This window comes from Eleutherodactylus coqui, chromosome 4 (assembly GCF_035609145.1).
Source record: "Eleutherodactylus coqui strain aEleCoq1 chromosome 4, aEleCoq1.hap1, whole genome shotgun sequence".
In the NCBI taxonomy this organism is placed as follows: domain Eukaryota; kingdom Metazoa; phylum Chordata; class Amphibia; order Anura; family Eleutherodactylidae; genus Eleutherodactylus; species Eleutherodactylus coqui.
In genome coordinates, this window is record NC_089840.1 from 38,439,103 (window position 1) to 38,451,476 (window position 12,374).

A 12,374-nucleotide genomic window follows, 5' to 3' on the forward strand; every position below is an offset into this window, starting at 1 on the left:
TCAACTGAAGCACTTGAGTTCTCAATGAAATAATTGGGAATTGAAATGGAATCGTTGTTTTTCGTTGGGCCGCTCCTCAGATGGAACAGCTAAACAGAAAACAAAAAAGCGCAGATGTGAATGAGCCCCACGTAGGCTTCAGCTTTAGCCGTCCTCTTCTCTTTTCCTTTCTCCGTTGCCCGTGGCCATTTTATTTCTCTCCCCGCCAGCGTTCAGTTATATGGGTTGTCTAAAGGATCCTTTCCCCTTTAGCTCCTCTGGGGCGGGGCTTAGCTTAATTCAGCCAATCATTGTGTGGTACTGTCAGCTTCTGTAGGGGGAGATGTGATTATAAATATAGCATTAAGGCAGTTATGTTCTCTGGACATAACACTGCATCCAGGGTTATAGTATGAACCCCCTGCCTGGAGAACACCCAATGATGTTCCATCTTCCATATATTACCCAGAGGAGCATGCATGGCCTTCTAAGTCTCCTCACTCACCTCCCAGGTGTCTCTCCACACTTCGTATACAAATTGACATACATGGCTCGAGGATGCCTTGCTAAATTTACTAAGATATGGCGGTTGACGGATTGATTGGCCTAATACAGCATCAAATACATCTAAATGATTCTTTTGGGAGATCTGAAGGTCTCTTTGCTTCTACCTTTTACTACATGCATGGATGCTAGGTGTTCGCTATATTGGTGGCCGTACTGTGGGTAAAAGTTTTTAAAAGATTTTAAAGTCTTAGTTCTATTTTGGTATAATCCCCCAGGCTGGGAAGCGTGGCTCCTCTTGTTGAGAAGTCTAATGTTCAATTAAAAATAAGTTGGTATCATCAACTGTAAATGATTGAAGTACCTAGAAATCGATACAATTAAAAAATACAACTTGTCCCGCAAAAAAACAAGCCGCGGTGTTACCATTTACTGGTTTTCGGTCATTTGTAATTTCACAATCTAGTAGTTTCTGATGGCCAAATAAAGAAAATTCTTCTAGAGAAGTTTGTAGTTTATTAGTGACGGTTTATAGGGCTGGGGGTCCGAGGTCATTACTGATAGTATCTGGTGGGAAGCAGATTTTTTTTTTTTTTTCTCCAAACATCTTTTTTATTTTAAATTTTTGCAAATATTTTCCATTACAATTTTAAAAAGAGAAATAATCGTAATAAAATAATACAGAAACAAATCCTCTTGGAAAGATACAATGATATATCAAACATATTGATCTCCTGCACCTCTTTCCTGCCAAAGTTTACTCGATATTTTAAATCCTCCCATTATTTTGTATAAATCTGTGAGTTTCAAATTAAACAAAAATAAAACAATAAAATGTAAAAGAAAAGGAAATAACCAGAAGGGGGTACTTTCAATATTTCTGTCCTCCTCTCCTCCTGCTGCCCTGTCCAGACCCTATCCTATGCCTCATGTTCTGTTTTGGTCCGTCCCGTTATCCTGCCTTCTGCTGATTTTCAGTCTTCCCAAAGAGTCTTTAGCCTCCTCTTTTAGGTACCAGGTTGTATATTGAAAGGGCATCACTATCTTACTAATTTCTTGGTCGGTGTAGTGTGACTGGAGGAAGTTCTGCCATTTTTTGAAGAATGTTTTTGCTGCCTTCTCTTTGTGTCTCTCTGTCTCCACTCGTTCCATGCTTAATGGGTATTTAAAGGAGTTGTCCGGCCACACAGGGTAAAATTTTTTATAATGCTGCTGCTTTCCTTTCAGTAAGGATAGTAACACACAGCATACAGGGGCTCAAACCGGCCGGCAGATCAGCTGGAATGTCAGTTTCTTACCTTAGAATCTGATGTTCACTGCAGCTTTCAAAGATGGCGCCTCTGTGCTGCCTTCCCACAATGCTCTGCGCTATCCCTCTTCTGTGTGCGCGCTCCCGATGGCAGTAAGAGGCATGAAAAAGCAGGATTTCATGGCCTCCCTCAGCTCACGTCCTAGCCCCGCCCATGTCACGCCCACCTCTATTGAACTGATCTACAGTCTCTCCCTGCCCAGGCCCCGCCCCCTGCTGCATACTATAATCAGAGGGGGTGTGGCCAGGGGAGACTGCATTATACACTCATGGTTCAGGATAAAATCCTACCATGAGTGTAAACAGCAGCACAGTGTATAGTGAATGGAGAGGGGCGGGGGAGAGCCCAGAGAGAACTCTCCTGCAGCCCCCCACTGCAAGGCTACCTACTGCCCCCCCACCCTGCTAAAGTAAAGTGAAACAAAACATTTCCCCACACACACATGCCCTCATAGTGCCCCTCACACAGCCACCCCCTCCCCCCCCCCCCCGACTTCTGTCAGCCGGGTCCCTGCACACACACACATCACTGCACCCCCCCCCCCCTTGCACACATCCATCCATCTCTCCCTCTCCACCCCCCCCCCCCCCTTTCCCCAGAACTTCTGACAGCCGGGTCTCCAGACACTACGAACACACACACATCACTGCACCCCCCCCCCCTTGCACACATCCATCCATCCATCTCTCCCTCTCCACCCCCCCCCCCCCCCCCCCGCGCGAGAGCCCACCCCTCCACTCATTCTTACCTTGGAGATGAAGAGTCAGCAGCCACGCCTCCCCTGCAGGCAGAACTGAGCTTCCCAGCGGCTGAAGTTCTTCTGCACATGCGCAGAGCTGTGCTGGAGAAGCGCGTCCCCGTCGTCCTGACAAGAAGAGGACAAGAGACTTGTCGGAACCCATGGCAACCGAGGAGCAACACAGGGGGGGGGGCAGTCCAAAAGGTAAGTGAATAACTTCTGTTTGCCTAATTTACAATGCACAATGTATATTACAAAGTGCATTGTATTGGGCAAACAGAAGTAATGAGACCTAATGTTTATGGCCGGACAACCCCTTTAAGTTGGGATACCAGCTCTGTTATTCCCGGGATTGTTTGCAGAAGCCAATGTTTGAGCAGAAGTCTTTTTGCTACTAGAAGAACTATGTGGATGAATCTAGGGAATTTTAAGCAGAGGGATTTGTCGCTAATCTCTACACGCTGATGTGTCCAGGGCCGGATGAGATTAATGATTTACATCAGGAAGATAGTTTGTGATACTAAAACCTAGAGTTTTGCATATATTTTGTGTCAAATAAGGCTTTATTTACACAACCAAATTTACGCAGGTATTTAGCGGCATAGTGCGTGCGTATATATATATATATATATATATATATATAAAACACAAATTGCAACCCTGTGAAGTATTGGATTCCAATGTATTCATTCAGATGAACGATTTTTGGCCACGTAAAGAAATCCTGTGGAGAAAAATAGCACATCGGTGACAGTTTGCAGTCACCGATTTCATACACCGTGTAAAACAAACACTAATCAGAGAGAAGAAAAAAAAAAAGATGTGTGTGTGTGTGTGGGGGGGGGGGGGGGGGGGGGGGGTCAATTCAGGGGAAGGGGGCTGGATGAGGCTCTCAGGAATGCAGTAACTACTTCTTTCATACATGACTTTTTGCTGCTATTTTCAACCACAGTTTAAAAGCCTGCATGTTTTTTGATGCAGTTTTTAATAAATAGATAAACCGCAAGTGGGGAGGAAGAAGGAAAAAAAATTGCACTATAAATCGCCCGGTGTGAATGCGGTCCCATGGGGATTCCTCAGCAGAGATGCCTCACTGACCCTGGAGGGGAAGCACAGAAGGCGGTGAGCCTAATTGCTCATGTGAAAATGAATGTGGTTCATATTTGTGCGTCTCACAACACACAAATCCCACACAATTTTCTCGCCCGTGTGAAGCCGCCCTGAGGGCCAATAAATCTCTGACTCCCGCATCCAGCTGGAAGCTGAAGATTATTGTTCAGTCTAAATGCTGCACCGACTGAACGGCGATCAAGAATTTGTTCGCTTGTCGTTCAGTTTGTAAATGCAGAAAACTGAGCGCCGGATTGGCCGTGTAAACAAGCAGTTGTTTATAAATGGAGGCGGGCGAGTACGATCCCCGGCGGCTCCACCTCCATCACTCCGCAATGATTGTATCTGTGTAAAAATCATAGGAAGAATCAGCGCTGGGACGACTTGTTGGGCTTCTGCACCCGGCCGTCGGCCCATGTAAAATACACCCTGAGGCTACAAACCAGATTCTTACAATTCAAATGGGTCCTTTAAAAATTTTTATTCTGTCTTAGGCCTCCATCCCACGAGCGTGACGGGCTCCGCCGCGTAATATTACGCAGTGAAGCCCGTCACGGCGCCCCCCAGAGCCCCTATACTTACCTGCGGGAGATAGCGTGAAAACGCTTCCCCGCCCATCGCCGCCGCGTCACCGCCCACCGCCGCCGCGTCACTGGCCGTGTCACGTGCGCGGCCGGCCGCGTCATATGGCGTCATATGACGCGCGGCGGTGGGCGGGAAAGCGTTTTTTCACGCTATCTCCCGCTGGTTACAGCGGGAGATAGCGTGAACGGACGGCTTCCATTGACTGCAATGGAAGCCGTCAGCGCGTACAGCCCGTCCTCACCCGCAGAAAATAGAGCATGCTGCGGGTGAGGACGGGAGAAATCGCGGTGCGTAATTCCGCGGTGGAATTACGCATCGTGAGCATTGTGCTATTAGGTTCAATAGAACCTAATAGCAGGGTGCAACGCAGCGGATTTTTGCCGCGAATTTACGCGGCGTAAATCCGTTCGTGGGAAGGAGGCCTTAGGGTGCCTGCACACGAACGGAATTTCTAGCGCGTTATTTTATGCACATTGTCCGCCCCAGACCGCAGCCAATATACTCCTATGAGGATCCGCAGTTGTCCCCAGACGGACGGATTTGTATCGCGTTTTTTCACGCGCTTGAAAAAATCTGCGACCTGTTCTAATTTGGGTCGGATTCTGCGCGTGAAGCCTCCAATACAAATGAATGGGTGCGTTTTTTCACGCAGTACATCCGCAGTGCAGCTGCGGATGGAGTCACTGGTTGCTATGACTACAGGAAGTAGGCATGGTAGGAGGCGTCCCAACACACAGCACAGAGCTTCACAGGCAAATTTCAGCAGCAGCACTGTTATTCCAGTCACCTCATCCACCAGACAGCAGCCACCAGCCTGCAGCCACAAGCCACCAGCCTGCAGCCACAAGCCACCAGGCGTAACGAATAATGATCGACATGGGCAAACTTGTCGCAATGATGCAGGACTTCCCTAGCACATGGGACAGTAACTCCCCAGAGTACTTAAACAAGAATCGAAAGGAACAATCCTGGCTTCAACTCTCCGCTCAGGTTTATGGGGATGCCTGGACGAACGCAATAGAAGCGGAAAAGAAGAACTTGCGTGAGTATTATTCGCTATTGCATCAAATGTACATTTTTTTTCATTTTAACCCCTTAGTGGCCAAGCAGTTTTACTTTTGTTTTTATTGTGCTTTTTTCCATCCCCACTTTTAACCCCTTAGTGACGGAGCTTTTTTGCTTTTTTCCTTTTTCCCCCCCTACTTCCTAAAAAAATCGTAGTTCCTTTATTTATCCATCGACGTCGCTGTATTAGGGCTTGTTTTTTTGCGGGACGAGTTGTATTTTGCAATGGCACTATTTATTGTACCATATAATTTACTGAAAAACCTTTAAAAAATTGTAATCGGAGAGAAAAAAAAAGACTTTCCACCATCTTTCGGTCGTCCTGTTTCTGCAGCGCGCAAAGTGCAACAAAAACGACCTGATATTTTTATTCTATGGGTCAGTACGATTACTACGATACCAAACTTATATAATATTTTTTTTGCTGTAGTACTTGTATTTTTTTCTTTTTAAGATATTTAATTTTTTAAAATTATTTTCTGTGTCCATTTTCTGCGTGCAATAACTTTTTTTTTTCTTTGGCGACATAGTTGTGTAAGGGCTCATTTTGTGCGGTATGTCCTGACGTTTCTGTTGCCATTTTCGCATACAGTTGACTTTTTGATCGCCTTTTATTACATTTTTTCTCGGAAATAGGGTGACAGAAAAAGTGCATTTTGGGCGTAGTTTCTTTATTTTTTTTGACCACATTCACCGTGCAGGGTAAATCATACATTACTTTGATAGATCAGACTTTTACGGATGCAGCGATACCAAAACGGTCACACTGCAGGACGGACGACTCTCCGCAACGCTGGCAGAAAAGAGCTCATGACCGGCTCCATTGCCGGACTTGTGTTCTTTCCTCCAGCTCTGTGGAAAGACGTCCATCCTGCATTGCGGCCGTCTTGTGCAGAAATACGGGTGCATCAGCCGCCAGGATGCGCCCAAGTTACTAAGCCCTCCCTGTTTGTTTTTTGCAGGAACAGTTGTATTTTCCACTGGTGCCACTGAAGCGGCATTTATTGGGTTAATAGCCTTGTTCAGCAGACACCCGCTATGTGTAGAGGAAGATAGGTAGTATTTCTTGCCAATGCAGGATGTAAGAACGCAAAATCTGTAGTAATGAATTCCTCTTGTGAATTTTTTTGCAGTGGCTGAAATAAAGTCACGCTGGAGAAGCGCCCGAAAAAAGTTACATGGATCAACCATGCCCACAAAGACATCTGCTCACCGGGTGAAAGCATGTTGCCAGAATAATGTAACGGTACTCGCACAAGCAAGAGGGACAAAACGGAGTCTGGGTGTTGGTTTTTAAGCTGTTTTCCAAGGAATGGGCAGTTCTCTAGGGGTTGGGTTTACAATAAGGGGCGGCTGCTGGTTTTTCTGCGCGTTTTTTTCCGCAACACATCCGCGTATAGCCGCGCGTGATTTTTCACGCATCCGCACCTATCCGCAAGCACATTTAGGTACCATACGCGCGTGAAAATCCGCTAGTGGAATCCGGAACGCTCGTGTGCAGGCGGCCATACAATAAGGATGTATAAAAATATTGCATATCAGAATATACAGAACAGTCATAAAGTAACAGCATAACAGAAATGAGCTAAAAACACTTCTAGACCCGCGACCAACTTATCATATGTCAGTCACTATGAAGGAGTAGTTGAGGCAGAAAGTATTCTGGTCTCATAGGGTTAAAAAGTGTGAACAACAATTCAGTATGATACAAAACAATAAGACCGTATCAGAAATATGAAATAAAAGATACACATAGTATACAAATATCCTCGCTCAGGTAGAGCGGTACAAGATGTGTGTCACATGTAATATTTACATACACCAACATATTTCACATCACTTTACAGATCACAGGCTGCGGGTACAGACAGGATTCGAAAAAAGCATAGATTAGTAAACTAATCAATACCAATAGGGCCCGATCACTAGAGTTTACATTCTGAAGGAATAGGGCTGAAATAAGGTAAAAGTGCTTGTTCTGTACAACAGTCCTTATAATACAGTATCTGCATGGGCGGCACCAGATGGCATCCATATGTACAGATATGAAGTACATATCAGTGCATTGAGTGTAGGTGATACTAATGGAACAAGAGGTCGGGTTCTGAGAAATGCTATAGAAGAGGAGTGGATGGAGAGGAGTTAGATTAGGAAATGTGATCGGCCGAGCTGAAAGGATGGGTTTTATTGTACTTAAAACTGTGGATCAGGGCTCGCTCAGGAGAGCACCGCTTTAGGTTCCTATAGAAGCGTTCACATGCATGATTGTTAGACGCACTGAATCAGCGCATCTAACAAAAATAGGACATGCGAGTGCAAACTCCCATATCAGCTATGAGGTGTGCACGATAGGACATGTCTTATCTTTGCTGTGCGCTTTCCATACACACCTATGGGAGCCTTGAGAGGATGCAGCCCGCACCTCGGACTACTTCATGGAGCTTGAGCACAAGAACGAGATTTTCTCGCTATCAGCTCTCGTCTGAAGGGGACCTAATAGGCATTAACTTGATTGTCAGGGGTAACACATCCCAGAGAACTGGTGCAGCTCAGGAAACGTCTTGGAGCTGAAATGGGAGGATCAGATTATAGAAGTTAGTCAGAGATCATTAGCAGGACAGAGAGCGGGTCGGGTGGTAGACAGAGATGAAGGAGGTGTAGCGCTGTGGAGTGCTTTAGGCTGCCTGTCCATAGGTGGGTTTTCATTGCATTCCCCACAGTGATAATCCAGCCATGGGGAATGCAGTGAAAGCTCTCCATAGCGTTGCTATGGAGAGTGCATCCCCCTGTCCACGAGCGGAGAATCATTGCGATTTGCCGTGGTCAGCCTATCTGTCAGATAGGCTGACTGGCGGAGATCTGTCTGCCGGCTCCTGCTCCCGGGCGGCGGCTCCCGCAACACCTGTAGGCAGCCTTATGGGTGAGAGGGGACAAATTGTACTCTATAGTGAATGTAGATGTAGAGAGAAGTACAACAAACTGTCTCTACCTGCCACATCAGTGCATGTATTTCACATATACACTGTAGGTCTTTTACCAGTGAAATGCCCAAGCTGGTCCCCTGGGTCGTGTCTAGGCCATTGTATGTTCAGTGGGGTTTACGATTATACTGGCCCAGGAAGGATCACTGCAGGCTGAAGATATCGTATCCTGAAGTCACTGCAACCTCCTGACAACAGGGGTGGATTGGCCATTGAACCCACCCGGAGGAACCCCAGTGGGCCAGTTGAGTCCTTGGACAGACTTTTGATGCGTAGTGGCATAACGGCTATTTACTGTGTGTGGGTAATAAGGCACTTTAGGTTCCCAATCCTCCCCTACCTGACAGCAGGCAGAAAATATGACCACAAAACCAAATCTCCTCACAGTTCTTCATCCTACTGCCAATAACTATACAATGTATATAAAGCTGAGATGAAAAGAATAAACGATGTATCCACAAGATGGGGCTATTCATACTCCAGAGATCCCCGATCCATTCATCTCATGGGAATTGTGGGAGTGCAGAAGTTCTCTGGTAACATCAGGAGGATCTAGAATGAAACAGTTATATCATCAGTATGACGGTCATACAGTATATTCTGATCACCACTGCTGGACGGGTCACCCGCATCTCTGGGGTCAGTAGCTGGAGGCGGAGGGGAGTCATTTACTGATCATGGCGATGGATTGTGCTTTATGCATGAGGACCATGGCGGCTGCACAGAGCGATGGAGATCAGTCCTGTTAGGTGAAATCTAAGCGGAGCGGAATTACCACACAATATCCGTGTGGACCCTCTGCACAGAAATTCCATGGCATTTACAGTAGCAGCGAAGTGGATGAGATTTTGAAAATCTGATCCACAAGCTGCGGAAATAATTGGCCAAAAAAAAAAAAAATCAGTGCAGTAATTCACATATCAATTTTTTTCGCCCTCTCCATTATGGGATTCACTTCTCAATGAGGATGTGCATTCCGCAGAGAAATACGTGTTAAAACCGGCTTCAAAATTTGCACCAGCTTTCCACTGCTGATCAGCTGCGGACTGCTGGCTGAGGATATCCTGCTGCAAATCGCCCCCTGTGGACCCGCCTTATAGTGACATTACCACTAGGTTCCTTTTTTAACGGCTTTATTTACAGTTTGTAGTAAAAGATAAACTATACAGTTAAGACCACCAATGACATTTCCCACTAGTTGGACCCCCGCAGCCCCCTCATTGCATCGGTGTCCCTTTGGGTCATGTTCTGACTACCTCTACTCTATACATAAAGCTTATTGAGCACATTGTATGTAACATCAGATAGACCACCTATGTCTTCCCTCCTGGGTCCCCCGTAGACGGACACTTGGACACACAACAATGGCTACCCAGTTGACTTCAGCCCGTCATGTACATTTCCTGTAGTGGTTTTACAGATGTACTTCGCCTGCTGCTCAACACTTGTAAAGTACAACACTGAATATAACGGCACCTCATTGATCGGCTCTTGGAGGATGTCCATTCTCTTCTGGGTGACCGTTCATCTGCTTTATCTCTCCATCATCGGACGGCACGTTCTTCTTCTTACGATACTAATAACATAACAGATCACAGATCTTGTAGATCACATCTCCGCAGAGTTTTCCTCATGTAATTATCTCATTTTATACATAAAATCCTCCAACACAAACTTACAAGAAAGATGACAGCAAGGAGAGCAATCCCTACAGCCAGAGCAGCAGCAGCAGCCAGAGAAAGTGGGAGAATCCAAAGATCTGTCAGAAGATTAAAGACAGAGAGGAGGAGACTGGAGATATGAGCATCTAGTGTATACATGTGATTATCTGATAACATACAGGGTATATTTAATGGGGTTGTCTCGCCGTGAAAAGTTAATGTAATGACTTCTGTATGGCCCCCATGTTGACGATTCCGTTGCCCTTCGATCAGACTTCTGCGTTCTTTCTTAATTTGTCAGGCATGCGCAGATCAGGTCCCAGGTCCGAGGACGAGCCTTTGGATCTTCGCGCATACGCATTAGCACCTACTTGCTCAGAAACGCGCGGCGATCCGGCAGGAGGGCGAAGCCGATCCGGGGGGGGGGGGGGGGTGTGCTGTCAATATACTTGCAGTGGGTGGGCGGGCTGTAAACTTACTCGTGTGAAGGGGGGGCGCGGGCTGTGCTGATAAGTAGTCGCCGCGGGGGGAGGGGTGCTGACAAGTAGTGGGTGGGGGGGGGGCTGTCACTGGTCCTGCTGCTTTTGGGGTTGGTACTGTTGCCGGGGGTGGGGGTGCTGTCACATAGACTTGTCACTGAGGGGGGCGCTGTCACATACACTTGTCGCCAAGGGTGGGGGTGCTGTCACAAACTTGTCACTGAGCGGGGTTCTGTCACATAGACTTGTCGCCCGGGGGGGGGGGGGGGGGTGTTTGTCACAGTAATTTGTGTGGAGTGGGAGGGGGGCCGTGACAGTAATTTGTCACACTGTCGGGGGGCATGTGTGGTGTTTCTTTCACTTTTAATTACTTTCAATGGCAGAGGATCGTGGTCTCCTGCTGTGACAGCTGTAGTAGGAGATTCCTTCATCTCCCCAGCATGTCCCCTCATCTCTGGACACTGTGACAATGATGTGACCGTGTCCAGTGATGAGGGGACATGCTGGGGAGATGAAGGAATCTCCTGCTCTCCCATTGCTGTGAACGGGCCGGGCGGCTGCCGGCTCCATTGAAAGCAGTGAAGGACTCCCGGAGGGGGAGAGCTATATCGGGCCGTCACTCACAGCCCGATATCGCTCTCCCCATCACAACATGCGTCTTCATAATGATGCCGGTCTTCCAGTCACGTGACCGGCGTCATCGGGAGCGCGTACGCTGAGGAGGAGACAGAGCAGTGCATCATGGGAACTACCCAGCGGCGCCATCTTTGAAAAAATCTTCTGGCCAGCTTTATAAGGGGAAGAAAAGGAATAAAAAGGTTAGCAGAATATGTTTTATGTGTAATGCTGTAGTGTGTGATGCTTTTACGCTACAGGGCATTAATGGGGGGAAAAAATTCACTTTGGGTGGCGGGGCAACCCCTTTAAATTATATTGTGAATTCTGAGGGTTTATTATGTTTGCCAATGCAGTAATCTCTCAGATGTTTAGGGGCCGCTGCCGCTTTTAACTGTAGAGCAACAACCTGGAAACAGCATTACAAGTGAGAGCCGGTGTGGGGGGCTTCTAACAGAGTAATGTGGTCATTTGTATCTTCTGTTCCCTACAATGGGTTTTTAATGGATTTTAAATAAAAGTGAAGTTATTGATACACATATGTATATTTTAGAATGCTAGAGGAATTCCCCCGATTTGGACGTTTTCCTCCTGTGTTACTTCAGAGGATCATGTGATCACGACTGGCATGGGGAAGCTGTTTTTTCTTGTACCCTTTTGGACTAAATGTTCGTACAGATGGAGGCAGTTTGCAAAATCAAAGTTAAAGGCCCATCAGCTACACTACCTGGACCATGTAAGGTCTCCATGGGTTGCTGTGGCGCCCCGGAGGCTTGAATATAGCCTCCGGTCTACCAGCTACGGTGGCTTATGAGGCTCAGCCCTTCTAAAGCTGATGTATAGTAATGTATTAGAAGAATCAGAACTAAAGGGCCGCGACCTGTGTTTTCAAGATTTATGGGCTTAGTCCTTTATCTAGGCCTTCTTGTAGAAAATCTAGGATATTCGTAAAGTCCGGGCTGTTCAGATCTGGTCTAGCTGATCTGCACCAGCTATGGAATGTCCCCTATACCCTGGAGTATACAGCACAGGTAGAGCCCTTTCAGCTCTTTAAGACAGTGATTACTACCTAGGACAACAGTTCTTGGTTTCTCAATCTTTGCTTTTCAGCAACCAAGCCGTCAGCTTCATCTTGTGGATCTCTTGACAAAACACTGGGCCCCAAGACAGAAGGTCCTACCTGAGAGGCAGCAAGATCGCGGCCTGAAGTGTCAGGGAGGACAATATGAATCGGGGTCTTTTTTTTTTTTCTTTCCCACACACATTTGGGCCTCGAAGATTACCTCGGTTTGGCAGTTTAAAATTTTTTGTAGGGCTTGGGAGATTAAGGGGAAAAGCATATGCCA

The 12,374-nt window shown here is 46.7% G+C and overlaps 1 protein-coding gene across 1 annotated transcript in view; it reads right to left on the minus strand.

The window, feature by feature from the left end:
* Window positions 1-8,736: 8,736 nt before the first annotated feature.
* Window positions 8,737-12,374, minus strand: part of LOC136626460 (uncharacterized) — a 53,733-nt gene continuing 50,095 nt past the window's right edge. Inside the window, exons 10-12 of the mRNA XM_066601524.1 lie at window positions 9,953-10,032; window positions 9,750-9,849; window positions 8,737-8,825 (exon numbers count right to left, since the gene is read on the minus strand). Of these exons, the coding sequence (XP_066457621.1) occupies window positions 9,751-9,849; window positions 9,953-10,032 (179 nt within the window). The 3' untranslated portion in view covers window positions 8,737-8,825; window position 9,750. The remainder of the gene's footprint in view (window positions 8,826-9,749; window positions 9,850-9,952; window positions 10,033-12,374) is intronic.